Genomic DNA, 21759 nt, shown 5'->3' on the forward strand with positions numbered 1-21759 from the left:
AGCAGCTGGCTGGTACGACCAAAGCTAAGAACACGAAACAGTTTTTTTCTCCTGTGACACAAAAACTCTGGGATGAGGCTGCCCTTTGGCACAGATTTAGGATCAGCTTACCGTCACAAACTTCTAACAATAACTAGTCAGAGGAAAACACCAAACTGACCTCCGATCAGTATCCAAGGGGTGACTTCATCCTACTCCGCAAACTACTGCTCTGCTTCCTCTTTCCCCTAAGGGCCCGGTCTGTGCTATCCCTGGGATGTCCCTACCCCATTGGTTGAAATGTTAAATGTTTAAGGCAAGGGTTAAAGGGATACTTCAGGATTTTGGCAATGAAGCCCTTTATCTACCATCGCGGAATCAGATTAACTCATGGATACCATTTTTATCTCTCTGCGTGCAGTTTGAAGGAAGTTACTAACTAGTGTTAGCACAATGACAGGCAGTCTATGGTAACTGCTAGCGTGCTAGTAGATACCATAGACTTCCAGTCGATGCGCTAATGCTATTTAACATTGGCTCGCGAAACTACCTCTAACTTTCTTCAAGCTGGATGCAGAGACATTAAAATAGTATCCATGAGCTCATCTGACTCTGGGGAAGTAAACTCCCGAAGAATCCCTATAAGGTTAGGGTAAGGGTAGAGTGGTTAGGGTTTAGGGTTTAGGGTTTAGGGTAGGGATGTCCCAAGGATCCCAAAAAGCACTGACCCTACGGGCCCTTCCCACCGTGAATTCTGATTGGCCACATGTCCTGTGGTAGGTAACCCCTGGCAAAGACCATTGTCAGCAAGAAGCAAAGGTAAACACAGGTATATTTGCAATGCAAATGTACAGAGGGTAGAGCAAGCATACCGTACATGCACAGTGTACACAAACAACACTCGGGCAAGTGGCGCAGCAGTTTAAGGCACTGCATCTCAGTGCTAGAGGTGTCACTACAGACCCTGGTTTGATCCCGGGCTGTTTCACAACCGGCCGTGATCGGGAGTCCCATAGGGCGGTGCACAATTGGCCCAGCGTCATCCGAGTTAGGGGAGTTTTTTCCCCGGGTTAGGCCATCATTGTAAAAATGTGAATTTGTTCTTAACTGACTTGGCTAGTTAAATAAAGGTTAAATCAAATAAAATAAAAGTATGTGAGATGAACACTGTTTCTCAATTACATAGTCACTAGCACTCCCTATTGGCCAGTGTGCACAGGACACTTTTTATTCCAAGGACTGTAGACCTGTAGGCCCTCTGCTAATACAGTTATGCATAATTCAACATAAGCCTTTCCTTCCTTCCTCTTTTTAAAGACACGCTAATCTGACTTGACTGGAACTAGGTTAACTGCAATGTACACAAACTGAGTTTACATTTATCCGATATGCTCATGTCAGACTTTCAAGCAGGTCCCTAATCTCTCAAAAGAGAACACCACTACATGCTAAAGCATCTATTCCCTCTGGCCTGTATAAGGCATTCTTCTCCCTTGAGTCATGTCTGCTGTTGTGTGTGTGTATGGTAGGGTAGCATAGGGCCACCATGCCACATAGAAAAGAGAATGTGATGCCAGTTAGCATACAATACTTTGTTTTAAATTGAACTCTTATCGAGATATATGAAAATAATACTGTGTGGGGTAGCTTTTTCCAGTGCCAGTAAAGGCAATATTCTGCTTTAATCTCTCTTTTCATCCCCATCTTCCTCCCCCTCCCCCTTTATCTGTTGAGCACAGGAGGTTGATGGTACGTTAACTGGGGAGGACGGGCTCGTGTTAATGGCTGGAGTGGTATGAGTGGAACGGTATCAAGAATATCGAACTCATGGTTTCCATGTGTTCGATGCCATTCCATTTACTTCTTTCTAGCCATTATAATGAGCCGTCCTCCCCACAACAGCCTCCACCGCTGCTGAGTATAAACTGGGGTCCAAGAATTTGTTGGTTTGGCCCAAAAAGATAGGTACACTCCCCTACTGTTAATATATAGTAGCAGAGGACATATTGTAGTCGCACAATCTGATAGAGCGCGTGCATGTGTACGTGCGCGTGACTACCTTCTGTAGACATTCTCCCTTTCCATGATAACTCCTGGAGCCACTCCTGTTCCGCCCTCTGAAATTACACACTTCAGGATTTTGTCAGGTCATTTTTTTTTCTTCAGATTTAGGAAACACATACAGGTATAGATATACACAGATATAGATCATCTGAGGAGTTCATTCAAAGAGACAGATCGTTAGTGAAGATATCTTTATTTCAGTCATTACATAGATATAATATCAAATTTGGGATATTTGCAAATTGTGTTATATTTTATGGCAAAATTTGATATCATATCCTTTGACAATTACATTTGAGTCATTTTATCCAGATCAACTTACAGGAGCAATTAAGGTTAAGTGCCTTGCTCAATGGCACACAGACCGATTTGTCACCTAGTCGGCTCTGGGATTCAAACCAGCAACCTTTCGGTTACTGCCCCACCGCTCTTAACCGCTAGGCTACCTCGCACCTCCAATAAAAAGGTGTAAATGGAGATGACAGGCTTTTGGACACAGAAAGACAGAAACTGTCAGAGGGGTCTGACCATTACCCTTATAACGGAGAATACAGGGAGAAAACCCAGAAGGAATTTTTCAATAAATCATTAAACCAAACGGATCAATCCCCTCTGTTGGCATGAACACTTGACTTGACCCTCTACTAGTTCTTTAGAACTCAGCCAGGGTCGTTTTTCCTGGATTTACCGTATGTATCCACATAAGACACACTCTCCCCTTCGCACTCTTAGCACAATGTGTGTCTGTGCACGTGCATACCTGTGTCCTGATCGTACTATAGATTCATATAAACCTGGCTTTAATCATCTAAAAAAAACTCAGTGTCACATGATAAATTGATGATATGGGCTCAATAGTCTGACGGTGTGAGACATCACAGTGTGGATGTCTTGTGTGAAGAGAGAGAGAGCGAGAGAGAACGACAGAGACGCGGACAGATCAGAGTGTGGCAATTGAGGCTAAGGGAGAGACACGTAAGATCTCTCTTTTCTTTATCAACAGGAGAGTAAACTGAAGAGCATTACAGGGGCAGAGTGCAGCTGTGTGGGTAATGACAAACAGAAGGGCTGAGATGGGCTTGGATGATACTCGGGACGTTTGGTTCAAACTCTCTCTACTGTGAGCTACAGAGTCAAGATGAACATGTATTCATCTAACAGAGCCACATATGTGTTCTTTCCCCACCCATTATCCTATCCCACAGTGTGACCCCTCACACACACACACACACACACACACACACACACACACACACACACACACACACACACACACACACACACACACACACACACACACACACACACACACACACACACACACACACACACACACACACACACACACACACATAAGGCTAGTCTGTTGATCTTCTAATGCTGCCATCAATGTAGGGTTCATTGCTGGGCACTGATTCGACAAGGAGCTGTGAAAGCACACTGTTTTCCAAACATCAGAACTCATCACTGGCACCGTTGTTAATAATGACAGCAGATAGGGAGGAATAGAGCGAGAGAAAGATAGGGGTGAAGGGACAGTGAGTATCTTTCATGGGTAATGTGACATGCGTTACACTGCATTAGCCCGAAGGGACATTCCCAGGTCAAAGAAGCGCTCTGTCTCACATGATGGGTGCCTTTGGTCACACTCTGTACTGAGAGAGGGCAGCGAAACAGCTTTGAAGAAAAGGGTTGTGGAGTAAACAATAATTTAAAAAAAATTCCCCCGAAGGGTTTGGGGTGGTGAGGTTCAAGTTTACGTTACAGTAGTTTGTCTTTAGGGAGATTTGACTCATTGACTTCAATGAAGTACAGTCAACTCCTGATGAGCGCACGCTGTGGTCACCAGTCCTAATTCAAGTACTGTATATGATTTGTACTGGCTCAGGATTTGGTTGAATGCAGTTTTGCATCTGGAGTCAACTGTAGTGATAGGTTGATGTCTAGGATGTCTACTTCTAGTGTCTTTCTCCTTCCTAATATTTTTTGGGGACAAATTAAAAAGATAGAGGTAAGCAAAGGGTAGGAAAGAGGCAGACACATCATCACAACCACAGGACTTCTATCTACACTATATACACTGTGTACAAAACATTAGGAACACCTTCCCAATATTGAGTTGCAACCCCTTTTCCTCTCAGAACAGCCTCAATTCGTCAGGGAATTGACTCTACAAGGTGTCGAAAGCGTTCCACAGGGATGCCGGCCCTTGTTGACTCCAATGCTTCCCACAGTGTCAAGTTGGCTGTATGTCTTTTGGGTGGTGGACCATTCTTGATACACATACAAAACTGTTGTCTTGCCCATTCACCCTCTGAATGGCACAAATACACAATCCATGTCTCAATTGTCTCAAGGCTTAAAATTCCTTCTTTAACCTGTCTCCTCCCTTCATCTACACTGATTTGAAGTGGATTCATCAATAAGGGATCATAGCTTTCACCTGGACTCGCCTGGTCAGTCTATGTCATGGAAAGAACAGGTGTTCCTAATGTTTTGTACACTCAGTGTACAACAGCATCAATACAGTGCTCCACATTCAATCACAGCATCAGATTCCTTACTATATAAGACAGAAAAACACAGAACTGCAAAGGCATATGAAGAGAAAAATGACTTCAAATGTATCATCTCCTCCCTCTCATCCAAGTCCCCAATAACCATCTCTGGCTTGTTTTTACAATTGGGTGGCAGTCCACAAAGCTACAGAATACTAACATAATCATACATGAGACAAACTCTGAACTGTTTTTGCCATAAACCTATTGCGAAAATGTTTGGCAAGTGCTGCCATTTATGATTGCCTCACACGAAGACAGACCCAATCAGATCAGCAGTTTAATGAGAAACAGACCAATCCTAGTAGCAATACAGAACATGAAGTCAAACAATCAAAGATGCCATAGCAAACTATCCAAGTCAAATCCTAGCAATATCAAATAGCAATATCAAACAGTGTAAAAGCAATTTAGCGAAGGCGTGAAAATGAATTCATTCTTAAGTCCTTGAATTCAGAGTAGTATACGGGATATGTTAAAAAAGCCACACATATATTATACAGTACAATATTTCAACCTTCTTTCAATGTTCATATAACGTTCCCTATGTCTCAACCTCAGGCATTTTCACTATGACGCCTCTGCCACAGCCCCTTTGGGTTTGCCTTATGTCGTGTACCTTATGGACATTCCTATAGAGGTTATAACCAGGGGGAGTCACACCCGGCAGTGTCATTTCTCCACAATATGACAACCCTATGTTTTGTCATTCATCATCAATAATACTCATATCTGATTGTATGCATTGAACCTCTATCCCTCCACTCATCTTTCCCCAAAGTATCCTCTTCTCCATCAACACTCTCCCAGCTAAACATTCTAGACCTAGGGGTAGACAACTAGATTCAGCCGCGGGATGATTTTTGTCGTAGCGGATGGTAGGGGGGCTGGAACATAATTTGTACACTGCAAACTGACCACAACTAAGCCCTTAAGAGAGAAAAAAAAACCTGTAATTTCATTTCTTGAATTACATTTAGACACGATCACGTCTCTTTTTTAAATTTATTTGTGGGAATACTTGGGAACAGATTTCCTAAATTAACAGATTTTCATAAATTAAACTAATTTCTAGCTGAATTTCCGGCGATTTGACAGTTTATTCTGAACCAAAACTTTGAGGGACCCTGTCCGCAACACTTGTGGGTTTAAGTACATTTGAGTACTTCTTCCTCCAGTCAGAGGAGACTTTGCCGAATCAGTCCTTTAGGGCACTTATTTTCTCTAGGTGGTTTAAAACTACATCAACTGAGTAAGGGCACTTCTTAGGACACATCTTATGGCCGTCTCATAATGGTTTCAGTCAGGATCAGGTTACATGACTGATCTTCAATTAGTCCTTTAGAGCACATCATGTGATACTTGATTGAGTGCGCAGGGCCCCTCTCATGCTGAAGTGTACTTGTTAGTAGCACGTGAGTTGCTCTGGTCGGAGGCCCGGTCTGTGATTTTGAGCTTCATACAGGACTGCTTCTCATCAATCAACATCTCCGCTGGCAGACACCAGCAACACAGGCATGACTAGAGATAGATAGATAGATAGATAGATAGATAGATAGATAGATAGATAGATAGATAGATAGATAGATAGATAGATAGATAGATAGATAGATAGATAGATAGATAGATAGATAGATAGATAGATAGATAGATAGATAGATAGATAGATAGATAGTGAGAGCGAGAGATAAATAGTGAGAGCGAGAGATAAATAGAGAGAGAGAGAGAGAGAGAGAGAGAGAGAGAGAGAGAGAGAGAGAGAGAGAGAATGAGCTCTTTGTACATACATAAAAGCCCATTAGGGGTTAACTCTATTTGGCACGCTGTATAGATGCTGTGTGTGTGTCTGTCTTACCCTGAAGCAGCTCTTGAAACGCTTGCTGACCATGTAGAGAGCGATGGGGTTGATGCAGGAGTTAAGAGACGCCATGTTGATCCCTATGTAGTCTAGAACCAGGAAGAAACTGGAGAAACACACACACACACACACACACACACACACACACACACACACACACACACACACACACACACACACACACACACACACACACACACACACACACACACACACACACACACACACACACACCCACACCCAACATGCTATTTCATCTCCTATTTACGATATTAAGGTCAGTGTAGCGGCTGTGGAGCACAAATGATATTTCTCACCTGAGCAGTTCGCAGCGGTTAGGGTCCTTCTCGTCATAGATGGTGAGCTTGAGGATGCGGCTGAGATGGAGGGGCAGCCAGCATAGAGCAAACACCAGTACCAGGCAGAACACGGTCTTGGCCACCTCACGCCTCTACACACACAGAGATCAATCAATCAGCCAACTAATCCAACTATCTGGCTACAGTGGCCTTCATAAGTAAAAGAGACCAATCGAAATGATTTAGGTTGAAGATAAAGGGCGAAGAGAGAGGTTACCTGTTTGAGATGGTCACTCAGGGTGATCTGGACTCCGTTCTTCTTCCTCAGCATCTCACAAGTCATCAGGGTGTAGAAGACGGCGGTAACGGCCAGAGGCAGGCAGAAATACACACTGAACAGCCACCAGTCCTTAGCCGACTTATAGAACTGGACGAACACAAAGACAACACCAATAAATACAGGGCACACCTGCAGTTCACAACGCAAAATACCCACTAGAAAGAGCCGCGGACTGTAGAGGAAATCTGACTGGTTCTATAGGCTTGGGAGTTAGTTGGGACGTCAACTCCTAATGCTGCAGTGTGACGGAAGTGAAGAAGCGTGCGAAGGAGTAACCTCAAGCAGACCAAAAGGGTCTGTGTGACGTAGTTCACCTCCGGCAACACATCGCTTCATCTAAAACCTCTTTGGGACGACAACTACTAAAGCTCAAACCTATCATCTGTTGGGCTCTCTGAGACGCGCGCCCCCCCCCCCCCCCCCCCCCCCCCCCCCCCCCCCCCACACACACACACCGGGGGCCTCAAAAGTCAAACGATAGATTTAAAAAAAAAATCAAGGTGAGCACAAGGGGAGAGTCGGCACACAATGGCAGCTTTCCCCGCACCCGGCCCCGACCAGGGACACTCCCTATAGCCTACTGTTGTTTGTCTGCGTGCGTGCGTTCAATGCGTGTGCGTGCGGTTCTTGCTTGTGTGCGTACTGCATGTGTGTGTATTCCCGTGTGTGTCTACGCACGCTCATAAAGCCTGATTTCTGCATGGGGTGTAGCAGACAGATGCGGAGGTGCTCTCCCTTGTAGTCCATGGCGAGCATGTCGAAGGCTATCGCCTCGGGGACCGCCAGCAGTATGGACAGCAGCCAGATGAGTGCGATCTCTATAGCCGTCCACTTGGGGACACCGATCCCCTTAATACGGTTCCACGAGGCTACCGCGCGGTACCTGGGTGTAAGAGCAGAGGGGGAGAAACATTAGGGCAACGTTTTCTGTGTAGTCGATAAATACAACTGTGTGTGTGTGTGTGTGTGTGTGTGTGTGTGTGTGTGTGTTAGCATACCTGTCGATGCTCAGAGCACACAAGCTCAGCACAGTAATGCCCACTGAAGCTTTCTGGACAAACGGCACTAGTTTACACAGACCTACACCAAACGGCCAATCCTCGGCTAGGAGCTAGGGGTAAAGACAGGGGGATAGAGAAATCAGGGTTACTCCCAATGATCTGTCATGTAATTATATTAACCATATGGTATTTAATGATTACCATGTAATTTCTATGTAAATATTTTGTAAATAGGCTAGCGGGCCAAAACATAAAGCACAACACAAAATGTCGCACTATGCATTTCACACTATGAATCTACTTTATGATATTGTATAAACAATGAAAGTTTAGATGCTTTTACCAGTCATGAGTAAAAGACAAGAATCTCTAATTGCTAACCTTTTTAATGCCTGCTTATGAGGCCTATTGTAATCACATGTGGAGGTTAACACCAAGCTTACCCTAGATCAGCATTGAGGGTCAATCTCACCCTACTGTATTGGAATCATATGTGGTGGTCATATCTCGACAGCACACAGATAGATTCTTCTGGTATGCATTTCATCATTTAAAGTTTGGCCTCCCATTACCCAAATATCTGTAATACTCTATCCAGGGTCGTTTCACCTCAAAAAGAACAAGAAAGAGGACTTCGACACGAAATTGTTTACGTGGTTAGAAACAGATAAGATTAGCATTCCTGCAACATTTATTTGATCTCTGCGCAATTAAGCTAATCGATTGCACCCAAATTGACCATTTTAATTTAGATTCATATATTATTCAATAAATATAGTACCTAACATCCAATTTGAACCATTTTTTTTATATATATAATGCGTAAGACATGAGAAATTGTCAAAAGACATCAACGGACCCCACACATCCCACACCAATCCTAACCCAACAACGAGTGTATAAAACATTAAGGACACCTGCTCTTTCCATGACAGACTGACCAGGTGAATCCAGGTGAAAGCTATGATCCCTTATTGACGTCACTTGTTAAATCCACTTCAATCAGTGTAGATGAAGGGGAGGAGACAGGTTAAATAAGGATTTTTAAGCTTTGAGACAGTTGAGACATGGATTGTGTGTGTGTGCCATTCAGAGGGTGAATGGGCAAGACAAAAGATTTAAGTGCCTTTGAACGGGGTGTGTTAGCGGGTGCCAGGGTCCGTGGGTGGCTTTTGGCCACTTCTTTGCATTCTTCATGTCTTACTCGTTGTTAGCTGGGACTGAATCGGATGTTAGATACTATATTTATTGAATATTATATGAATCTCATAAATGACATTTTTGGTGCAATCAATTAGCTTATTATCTCAGAGATCAAATTATATTTCAACAAAATATATGTTTCAGGAATGCTCATGTTATCTGTTTCATAATACAGAAACGATTTCAGAACAATCTGAGATTGTGGGTGTCATGGCTTGCTGAGATGACGTGGAATGTGTCTCTCTCTCTCTCTCCTCTCTCTCACACACAGGCCTACCATAGCCAAATATACATATACTGAACAAAAATATGAACACAACGTGCAACTATTTCTAAGATTTTACTGAGTTACAGTTGATATAAGGAAAATCAGCTCTTTGAAATAAATAAATTAGGTCCTAATCTATGGATTTCACATGACTGAGCAGGGGTGCAGCCATGGGAGGGCATAGAGTAACCCACTTGACAGCCAGGCCCACCCAATAGGGAACCAGGCCCAGCCAATCAGAATGAGTTTTTCCTCACAAAAGGGGCTTTATGACAGACATAAATTATCCTCAGCACCCCCCCCCCCCCCCACCCCTTAAATCAGGGCTGCCCAACCCTCTTCCTTGAGATCTACTATCCTGTAGGTTTTCAGTCCAACCCTAATTTAGCATATCTGATTCAGCTAGGTGTTGTTGAGCAGCTAGTTAGTATAATCAGGTGTGTTAAATTCAGGTTGGACTGAAAACCCACAGGACAGTAGATCTCCAGGAAGAGGGTTGGGCAGCCCTGCCTTAGATGATCCCAGAGGTGAAGAAGCCAGATGTGGAGGTCCTGGGCTGGCATGGTTACACCTGGTCTGCGGTTGTGAGGCAGGTTCGACATACTGCCAAATTCTCTTAATGATGTTGGAGGCAGCTTATGGTAGAGAAATTAACATTCAATTCCCTGGAACAGCTCTGGTGGACATTCCTGCAGTCAGCATTGCAATAACACGCTCCCTCAAAACTTGAGACATCTGTGGCATTGTGTTGTGTGACAGAACTGCACATTTAGAGTGACCTTTTTAGTTGTCCCCAGCACAAGGTGCAAGTGTGTAATGATCATGCTGTTTAATCAGCTTCTTGATATGCCACACATGTTAGATAGATGTGTTATCTTGGCATTGGAGAAATGCTCACTAACAGGCATAAACAAATTTGTGCACAAACATTGTCTGCAATTTTCCAAATGTATTTTTTATTTTTCTTTGCTCATGAAACACTTTAGATGTTTCTTTCATATTTTTGTTCAGTGAAATATTCAAGCATAACAGAGACAGAAGGGGATTTCAGCAGTTAAGGAAAATATGTAACAGTACAGAGAGACCTATAGCTACTGTGATACAGAGACTTAGCTACTGTGATACAGAGACCTAGCTACTGTGATACAGAGACCGAGCTACTGTGATACAGAGACCGAGCTACTGTGATACAGAGACCGAGCTACTGTGATACAGAGACCGAGCTACTGTGATACAGAGACCTATAGCTACTGTGATACAGAGACCTAGCTACAGTGATACAGAGACCTAGCTACGGTGATACAGAGACCTAGCTACTGTGATACAGAGACCTAGCTACTGTGATACAGAGACCTAGCTACTGTGATACAGAGACCTATAGCTACTGTGATACAGATACCTAGTTCTGTGATACAGAGACCTAGCTACTGTGATACAGAGACCAATAGCTACTGTGATACAGAGACCTATAGCTACTGTGATACAGAGACCTAGCTACTGTGATACAGAGACCTAGCTACTGTGATAGAGACCTAGCTACTGTGATCGAGACCTAGCTACTGTGATCGAGAGACCTATAGCTACTGTGATAGAAACCTAGCTACTGTGATAGAGAGACCTATAGCTACTGTGATAGAAACCTAGCTACTGTGATAGAGAGACCTATAGCTACTGTAATACAGAGACCTATAGCTACTGTGATACAGAGACCTAGCTACTGTAATACAGAGACCTATAGCTACTGTGATACAGAGACCTAGCTACTGTGATACAGAGACCTATCTACTGTGATACAGAGACCTATAGCTACTGTGATACAGAGACCTATAGCTACTGTGATACAGAGACCTATAGCTACTGTGATACAGAGACCTAGCTACTGTGATACAGAGACCTAGCTACTCTGATACAGAGACCTAGCTACTGTGATACAGAGAGACCTAGCTACTGTGATACAGAGACCAATAGCTACTGTGATACAGAGACCTAGCTACTGTGATACAGAGACCTATAGCTACTGTGATACAGAGACCTAGCTACTGTGATACAGAGACCTATAGCTACTGTGAAACAGAGACCTAGCTACTGTGATACAGAGACCTATAGCTACTGTGATACAGAGACCCAGCTACTGTGATACAGAGACCTAGCTACTGTGATACAGAGACCTAGTTATGTGATACAGAGACCTAGCTACTGTGATACAGAGACCTATAGCTACTGTGATACAGAGACCTATAGCTACTGTGATACAGAGACCTATAGCTACTGTGATACAGAGACCTATAGCTACTGTGATACAGAGACCTATAGCTACTGTGATACAGAGACCTAGCTCTGTGATAGAGACCTAGTTCTGTGATACATAGACCTAGCTACTGTGATACAGAGACCTAGTTATGTGATACAGAGACCTAGCTACTGTGATACAGAGACCTATAGCTACTGTGATACAGATACCTAGTTCTGTGATACATAGACCTAGCTACTGTGATACAGAGACCTAGTTATGTGCTACAGAGACCTAGCTACTGTGCTACAGAGACCTATAGCTACAGTGATACAGAGACCTAGCTACTGTGATAGAGAGACCTATAGCTACTGTGATACAGAGACCTATAGCTACTGTGATACAGAGACCTAGCTACTGTGCTACAGAGACCTATAGCTACAGTGATACAGAGACCTAGCTACTGTGATACAGAGACCTAGCTACTGTGATACAGAGACCTAGTTATGTGCTACAGAGACCTAGCTACTGTGCTACAGAGACCTATAGCTACAGTGATACAGAGACCTAGCTACTGTGATAGAGAGACCTATAGCTACTGTGATACAGAGACCTATAGCTACTGTGATACAGATACCTAGCTACTGTGCAACAGAGACCTATAGCTACAGTGATACAGAGACCTAGCTACTGTGATACAGAGACCTAGCTACTGTGATACAGAGACCTAGCTACTGTGATACAGAGACCTATAGCTACTGTGATACAGAGACCTATAGCTACTGTGATACAGAGACCTAGCTACTGTGATACAGAGACCTATAGCTACAGTGATACAGAGACCTAGCTACAGTGATACAGAGACCTAGCTACTGTGATACAGAGACCTATAGCTACTGTGATACAGAGACCTATAGCTACTGTGATACAGAGACCTATAGCTACTGTGATACAGAGACCTAGATACTGTGATACAGAGACCTATAGCTACTGTGATACAGAGACCTATAGCTACTGTGATACAGAGACCTATAGCTACTGTGATACAGAGACCTATAACTACAGTGATACAGAGACCTAGCTACTGTGATACAGAGACCTAGCTACTGTGATACAGAGACCTATAGCTACTGTGATACAGAGACCTATAGCTACTGTGATACAGAGACCTAGATACTGTGATACAGAGACCTATAGCTACTGTGATACAGAGACCTATAGCTACTGTGATACAGAGACCTAGATACTGTGATACAGAGACCTATAGCCACTGTGATACAGAGACCTATAGCTACTGTGATACAGAGACCTAGATACTGTGATACAGAGACCTATAGCTACTGTGATACAGAGACCTAGCTATTGTGATACAGAGACCTATAGCCACTGTGATACAGAGACCTATACCTACTGTGATACAGAGACCTAGCTACTGTGATACAGAGACCTATAGCTTCTGTGATACAGAGACCTAGCTATTGTGATACAGAGACCTCGCTACTGTGATACAGACCTACACTACATGGCCAAAAGTATGTAGACATCTTAATGCTACAGCATACATTGACATTCTAGACGATTCTGTGCTTCCAACTTTTTATTTTATTTAACTAGGGAAGTCAGTTAAGAACAAATTCTTATTCACAATGACGGCCTCCCTAAAGTCAAAAAACCTTCTGCGGGGACAGGGGCTGGGATTAAAAATAAAATGTAAATATATAATACAAAATAATAAGAAACACACATCACAACAAGAGGCAACACAACACTACATAAAGAGAGCCCTAAGACCACAACATAGCAAGGCAGCAACACATGACATACAAATCATTAAAATCCAGACAGAAAATATTTACCCAAGAAGCAACCTAATATCACACAGTCAACCTCTCAGTCATTTAGTAAGTTCACCATTCTGCCATTCTCACTGCATGCATGGTAGCAGCACAAAACATGGTACAAACATTATTGGGCACAGACAACAGCACAAAGGGCAAGAAGGTAGCGACAACAATACATCACAGAAAGCAGCCACAACTGTCAGTAAGTGTCCATGATTGAGTCTTTGAATGAAGAGATTGAGGTAAAACTGTCTAGTTTGAGTGTTTGTTGCAGCTCGTTCCATTCCCTAGCTGCAGCGAACTGAAAAGAGGAGTGACCCAGGGATGTGTGTGCTTTGGGGACCTTTAACAGAATGTGACTGGTAGAACGGGTGTTGTATGTGGAGGATGTGGGCTGCAGTAGATATCTCAGATAGGGGGAAGTGAGGCCTAAGAGGGTTTTATAAATAAGCATCAACCAGTGGGTCTTGTGACGGGTATACAGAGATGACCAGTTTACAGAGGTGTATAGAGTGCAGTGATGTGTCCTATAAGGAGCATTGAATGCAAATCTGATGGCCGAATGGTAAAGAACATCTAGCCTCCCGAGAGCACCCTTACCTGCTAATCTATAAATTATGTCTTCGTAATCTAGCATGGGTCTAGCTTTGATATGTGCTGAGAGAAGGACAGTGTACCGTCTAGCCATAATCCCAAGTACTTGTATGAGGTGACTACCTCAAGCTCTAAACAGAGGTAGTAATCACACCTGTGGGGAGAGGGGCATTCTTCTTACCAAACCACATTACCTTTGTTTTGGAGGTGTTCAGAACAAGGTTAAGGGTAGAGAAAGCTTGTTGGACACTAAGAAAACTTTGTTGTAGAGTGTTTAACACAACATCCGGGGAGGGGCCAGCTGAGTATAAGACTATCATCTGCATATAAATTAATGAGAGTGCTTCCTACTGCCTTAGCTATGTTGTTGATGTAAATTGAGAAGAGCGTGGCAGTGGCTGAAAGAGCAGATTTTCTGACTTTATACACTGCACTCAGAGAAGTAGTTAGCAAACCAGGCCAAAGACCTCATAGTGTAATGGCTGTCGTAGTAATGAAACCAAGGTGCAGCGGAGGACGTGTGTTCATCTTGAAATTTAATTGAAAAAGAGAACACTACAAAAATAAACAAAAGACGACAGCAAAACAGTCCTGTCAGGAAATACTCTAAACAGAAAACAATCACCCACAAACTCCAAAGGAAAAACAGGCTGCCTATGTATGACTCCCAATCAGCAACAACGAACTACAGCTGTTCCTGATTGGGAGCCACACACGGCCAACCAAAGAAACAAACCAACATAGAAAAATAAACATAGAACGCCCACCCATGTAACACCCTGGCCTAACCAAAATAGATAACAAAAAAAAACCTCTCTATGGCCAGGGCGTTACACATAGAGACACCAATACTCCTTAGCCAGCCCACAAGAATGGAATGGTCTACTGCATCAAAAACTTTGGCCAAGTCAATAAAAATAGCAGCACAATATTGCTTAGAATTAAGGGCAATGGTGACATCATTGAGGACCTTTAACTTAGTGGCAACAGTTTGGGGAAGGCCCTTTCCTGTTTCAGCAGACAATGCCCCAGTGCACAAAGCGAGGTCCATACAGAAATGGTTTGCCGAGATCTGTGTGGAAGAACTTGACTGGCCTGCACAGAGCCTTGACCTCAACCCCATAAAACACATTTGGGATGAATTGGAACACTGACTGTGAGCCAGGCCTAATTGCCCAACATCAGTGACAGACCTCACTAATCCTCGTGACTGAATGGAAGCAAGTCCCTGCAGAAATGTTCCAGTATCTAGTGGAAAGCCTTCCTAGAAGAGTGGAGGCTGTTATAACAGCAAGGCGGGGACCAACTCCATATTAAGGCCCATGATTTTGGAATGAGGTGTTCGACGAGCAGGTGTCCACATACTTCTGTAGAGTAGCTACTGTGATACAGAGACCTAGCTACTGTGATACAGATACCTAGCTACTGTGATACAGAGACCTAGCTACTGTGATACAGAATGTGGTCTGAGGAGAAGAATGTATTTGGCTTGCAGACTAGTGTCTGAGCATGATATGATTCTAGCCTGACGAGTGATTTTGAAAATAAAACAAGCTTACTGGGGCAGCCTGGCCTCAGGTAAAATCACTGAAGAAGCAAAGCCAGAAAAAAATCCATATTATAACCTATGTGTTGTGATAATTGTGTTGTTTGCTCTATAACCTATTAGTTCATATCCCTTGCGACCGTGAAATATAGGCCTAAAGGCCGAGACAATAAGAAGACACAGTGGCAGAATAAATTAAACCACACCTTTGTTTCATCACAAAATCGGAGAGCAACCTCTGTTGGGTGAACTCCACAAGGGATATTGCATGTCACAAACAGTTACATGACCTAAATCAGGAAAGCGCCAATGTAAGCTAGCTAACCACCGGAGGACAACAACACAACGAGATGCAACAATTCAAGTTGTTTCTGTGAATTACGTATCGCTCTCAATGTGATGTGATAGGAGTGAAGCCAAATCCAAACTGGCTTCCCTTAACACTTTTTTTGGGGTGTGCCAGGACCATTCACAGTTTGCTTCCTCAGTTTAGTTTTTAACGGTATTATTATAATCTTTTTTTATCAAGGTAGGCCAAATACTCACTGGCTTCCCTTGCATTCAATCCTACGGGCGGCAACAATGTCATACTCTTTTAGACCAGACAGCATCAGATAAAATTGAAGTCAGAAGTTTACATACACTTATGTTGGAGTCATTAAAACTCGTTTTTCAACCACTCCACACATTTCTTGTTAACAAACTATAGTTTTGGCAAGTCGGGTAGGACATCTACTTTGTGTAGGACTCAAGTAATTTTTCCAACAATTGTTTACAGACAGATTATTTCACTTATAATTCACGGTATCACAATTCCAGTGGGTCAGAAGTTTACATACACTAAGTTGACTGTGCCTTTAAACAGCTTGGAAAATTCCAGAAAATTAAGTCATGGCTGTAGAAGCTTCTGATAGGCTAATTGACATCATTTGGGTCAATTGGAGGTGTACCTGTGGATGTATATCAAGCCCTACCTTCAAACTCAGTGCCTCTTTGCTTGACATCATGGGAAAATCTAAAGAAAGCAGCCAAGACCTCAGAAAAAATTTGTGGACCTCCACAAGTCTGGTTCATCCTTGGGAGCAATTTCCAAACGCCTGAAGGTGCCATGTTCATCTGTACAAACAATAGTACGCAAGTATAAACACCATGGGACCACGCAGCCGTCATACCGTTCAGGAAGGAGACACTTCCTGTCTCCTAGAGGTGAACGTACTTTGGCGCGAAAAGTGCAAATCAATCCCAGAACAACAGCAAAGGACCTTGTGAAGATGCTGGAGGAAACAGGTACAAAAGTATTTATATCTACAGTAAAACGAGTCCTATATCGACATAACCTGAAAGGCCACTCTGCAAGGAAGAAGCCACTGCACCAAAACCGCCATAAAAAAGCCAGACTACGGTTTGCAACTGCACATAGGGACAAAGATCGTACTTTTTGGAGAAACGTCCTCTGGTCTGATGAAACAAAAATAGAACTGTTTGGCCATAATGACCATCGTTATGTTGGAGGAAAAAGGGGGAGGCTTGCAAGCCGAAGAACACCATCCCAACCGTGAAGCACGGGGGTGGTAGCATCATGTTGTGGGGGTGCTTTGCTGCAGGTGGGACTGGTGCACTTCACAAAATAGATGGCATCATGAGGCAGGACAATTATGTGGCTATATTGAAGCAACATCTCAAGACATCAGTCAGGAGGTTAAAGTTTGGTTACAAATAGGTCTTCCAAATGAACATTGACCCCAAGCATAGTTCCAAAGTTGTGGCAAAATGGCTTAAGGACAACAAAGTCGAGGCCTACAAACCTGACTCAGTTACACCAGCTCTGTCAGGAGGAATGGGCCAAAATTCAGCCAACTTATTGTGGGAAGCTTGTGGAAAGCTACCTGAAACGTTTGGCCCAAGTTAAACAATTTAAAGGCAATGCTACCAAATACTAATTGAGTATATGTAAACTTCTGACCCACTGGGAATGTGATGAAAGAAATAAAAGCTGAAATAAATAATTCTCTATGCTATTATTCTGAAATTTCACATTCTTAAAATAAAGTGGTGATCTGAATTGACCTAAGACAGGGAATTTTTACTAGGATTTAATGTCAGGAATTGTGAAAAACTGAGTTTAAATGTATTTGGCTAAGGCGTAGGGAAACTTCCGACTTCAACTGTAGATGGCCTACATATAAAGAGAGAGGAGTGCTGTTTTGTTCACTCGGATGCTTTCTCCCGTGGAATACATTCAGCCACTTGCGAATTGAAGGACAATTATGAAACACAGACACAAAAGACTACATTATTTAATGTTTATTTGTATTTTAGGTAAATTTTTTTGGGGCATCCATGAATACACCCCACTGCCGGCCTCAGAGCAATGCTCCTTGCCCTTAGAACAGCCTCAATTCGTCAGGGCATGGATTCTACAAGGTGTCGAAAGCGTTCCACAGGTATGCTGGCCCATGTTGACTCCAATGCCTCCCACAGTTGTGTCATGTTGGTTGGATGTCCTTTGGGAGGTCGACCATTCTTGATACACACGGGACACTGTTGAGCGTGAAAACCCAGTACCGTTGCAGTTCTTGACACAAACCAGTGCACCTGGCACCTAAAACCATACCCCGTTCAAAGGCACTTCAATCTTGTGTCTTGCCCATTCACCCTCTGAATGGCACACATACACAATCCGTGTCTCAATTGTCTCAAGGATTAAAAATCCTTCTTTAACCTGTCTCCTCCCCTTCATCTACAGTGATTGAAGTGAATTTAACAAGTGACACCAATAAGGGATCATAGACTGACCAGGTGAAAGCTATGTCACGGAAAGAGCAGGTGTCCTTAATGTTTTGTACACTCAGTGTATGATACCTACTAATGATGTAGTTACTTGAGACAGAAACAAAAGTGGGGAGGATGGATGGGAGTAATCCACGACAGTCTAGCAATACAAAGGTTGCATGTTCGAGTCGCATCGGGGACAACTATAGCATTTTAGGTAACGCTTCCCTTAACCCTTATTCTAAACTAAACCCAATTCACCTAACCTGCTACCTTTTGTCATTAGTTCCCCTAACCACCAACATCAATAATTCTCCCTTGTTGTTATAGCGCAACAAGCAACTTGGTCTCAGATAAAGACGTGTAATACTACACATCCTCAAAGATGTATGACAAGTTACATCATCCAATTCGTATGCTATTGCATGACCGGGTAAGATGTACGTGGACAGAAAAAATATTTTTTGACCCAATATTACAGTACAGCCTGTTTCTCACCTTGTATACCTTGACCACTGTGTGTGTGCTCACAGTGCATGCGTGTGTGTATCTTATGTTGGCGTGTGCTTGATTGTTCTCACCTTGTACACATTGATGGGAATATCGATCACAATGTGCAGCAGGTCTCCCAGCGCCAGGCTGGCGATGAGAATATTGGGGCCATTGCGCATGCCTTTGTTCTTGTAGATGATTCTTAGGAGCGTGAAGTTCCCGATAATACCGACTATGAACACGAGACACGATACCACAGTGTTGATGTACTTAAATGTGTCTCTGATCTCGGTAGGCCCCGAGCACATCGGCGGTAAAGGCCGCATGTGCCGAGGAGCGGAGACATTGGCGTTGAACCTCGCCAGGCTCTCTCTACCAGAGACTACTGGTTTCTGTGTGGCGGACGGCAGGACTTCTGGTTGGTTGGGCTCGTTTGCTTGTCCGGTAACCACGAGGAGATTTCCCGCCAGGAGAACCAGCGGGAAACAGATGAACAAGGTCTTCGTCATAATCAATCCCGATCTCTCATTGGCTGCTCTGAAACATGAAATCTTTAGGCTGTCATTTCAAAACACGAACACAGCCTAAAATATTCCCCCCAATTGCAGCTAAGAGTTCAATGTAACGAGACATGAGCAGGTGAATGTCAGAAAAACACTTTTCTTACCTGCAAGATGGAAAAATGCTTCTCTTAAGATACCTTGAGTAACAGTTTGCTTTGGTAAGCCTACTCTCCCAGTTGAGAATAAAACGTTTGAAAACGACTTCCCCAACTTATATAGAAGGGCAGTAATGGTTACAGAAAAAAACAGAATTATTCCAATTTTATGTCATGGTCATCTTGTCCAAACGCTCATCAATTCTCTTCCCGTGTCCACATGATGTTTTGATGTTGATCCTTGTCTGGTAGTTGTTGGCATGTGTGCTCTGCTAGGTCTAAAGTTTAAATAGATGTTACATCTCAGTGAGACAAAAAAACAGGTAAAATAGCCCAAAAAGTTAGAGAAAATGAATCAAAATGTCCTTGGTCATTGCTCCAATTTGATGGTACAGACTTCTATCCTTTTCTGGTCCTGTTACCCTACTGGCTCCATGCGCAGACCGCAGTCTAACAACTTTAAATCCTTGAGCACTGTCATCCGTTACAGCGATTACTGCCTCCACTTGACCCCTCCCTTCTTCAGAGAGAAATAACAATCCAGTGGATAGAATTTAGTGTATGCCAGCGGGATAGCTGCTTAAAACGTATTTATTGTTCAATAAAGTGAGGGGAAGAACATATTTTATGACCGTGGAACATTGTGCCCTGTTACGACTGTGACTGAGGTGCATCTTGTCACCATGGGACAGGAGTCAGGGCAAGACCTCCCAGATTATAGCCTTCAGTCATTTTACAGGAATTCCTCCATCCAACTAAAAAAACAGCTGAAAGGTTAGGCTTACCTGGATTTGTCCTGATTTACAGTTATGGAGTTGAAAATCCTGTATTTATCTTAACCACGGTTTGGGAGATAATAATATATTCGATTCTGTAGGATCTATATTCTATCCACACCTGCGGCTGTTTTCCAAGAGCTGTACTGTTAGCTGCCATAATACCGTCACTACCAGATGTTTTTTTCTCCTGTGATTGATCACCGTCCCAGAGGTAGAGAGGGAGAGCATTGCATTGGTCCTCATCGTCAAAATGAGTTAGAGTAACTTACCCGGTCTCTTTCAATCTGCTCATATCTGCTCTCTCACCTCTCTGCAAGAGACGCACAAACCTTTTAGTAACTCACAGGAGTCCCACCACAGGGACTTGGTATGTGTGTGTTTGTGTGGTTTTTCTAGAGAGGAATAGAGCACACATTCCAGTCTTCAGACTGGAGTCCATGAACCCTAGACCATGTTTATACAGTTATGCTTCTCTTATCCAGTCTCTTTCACCAAGATGAGTGAGTGTGGTTTTGCGTGCGTGCGGGTTCAGTAATGTTGTCTACGCTGTAAACAAAGTGTCCTTTCTTACCAAACTGTATGAGGAGGGAATGCTCTGGTGTCTGTCTGTCTGGGCAGAGGCATACAGGCTGTTATCAACCAAAAAGGAACTAATAACATTACTGCTGTCCTACGAAGGAGCGACAGTTTCCCGCTTACTCTCTCACACCCCAAATCTAATTCCTCAGTCCTCCTCCCCAGCTCCATAACTCATCTTCTCCCTTCCCTCCCCAGGCCGCACCCTTCGACTTCCTCATCTGCAATATACTGCGGGCATATAAGTATGTCGTTGGTTAATTTGAAAGAAAATAAAATAAAAAGTTGACTAAGTTTTTGTTGCCGCCAACTGCAGCCCTCCTGATATTTGCCTTTAAAGAAATGTCCCCATTAGCAAAATGACTTTGATACCCCTGTGTCACGCTCTGACCTAGGAGAGATGTTTTTTCTCTGTTTAGTTAGGTCAGGGTGTGATATGGGTGGGCATTCTATGTTGTTTGTTTCTATGTTTAGTACTTGTTTTTCTATTTGTATGTTGGAGTTTTGGGATGATCTCCAATTAGAGGCAGCTGGTTCGCGTTGTCTCTAATTAGAGATCATATTTAAGTTGGGGTTTTTTCTATTGTGTTTTGTGGGTAGTTGTTTTCCGTTTTGTTGTCTGTTGCCTGACGGAACTGTTTGCTGTCGTTTTGTTTCTTTGTAAAAGTGTTTAGTTTTCATTAAAGAATAATCATGAGCAC

General features: G+C 43.1%; 1 protein-coding gene across 1 annotated transcript; it reads right to left on the reverse strand.

Moving 5' to 3' along the window:
• Positions 1–2219: 2219 nt before the first annotated feature.
• LOC106600156 (endothelin receptor type B-like) lies at positions 2220–21228 on the reverse strand. Its single transcript, XM_014191488.3, has 8 exons — positions 19713–21228; positions 19135–19582; positions 8097–8209; positions 7777–7981; positions 7036–7185; positions 6777–6910; positions 6457–6565; positions 2220–6122 (listed from the first exon to the last, which is right to left on the reverse strand). Exons 2-8 carry the CDS (start codon positions 19552–19554, stop codon positions 5988–5990), a joined length of 1266 nt encoding a protein of 421 aa, XP_014046963.1. The 5' UTR covers positions 19555–19582; positions 19713–21228; the 3' UTR covers positions 2220–5987.
• Positions 21229–21759: the final 531 nt, after the last annotated feature.

The sequence above is a fragment of the Salmo salar genome, chromosome 03 (genome assembly GCF_965601325.2).
Source record: "Salmo salar chromosome 03, fSalSal1, whole genome shotgun sequence".
Classification (NCBI taxonomy): domain Eukaryota; kingdom Metazoa; phylum Chordata; class Actinopteri; order Salmoniformes; family Salmonidae; genus Salmo; species Salmo salar.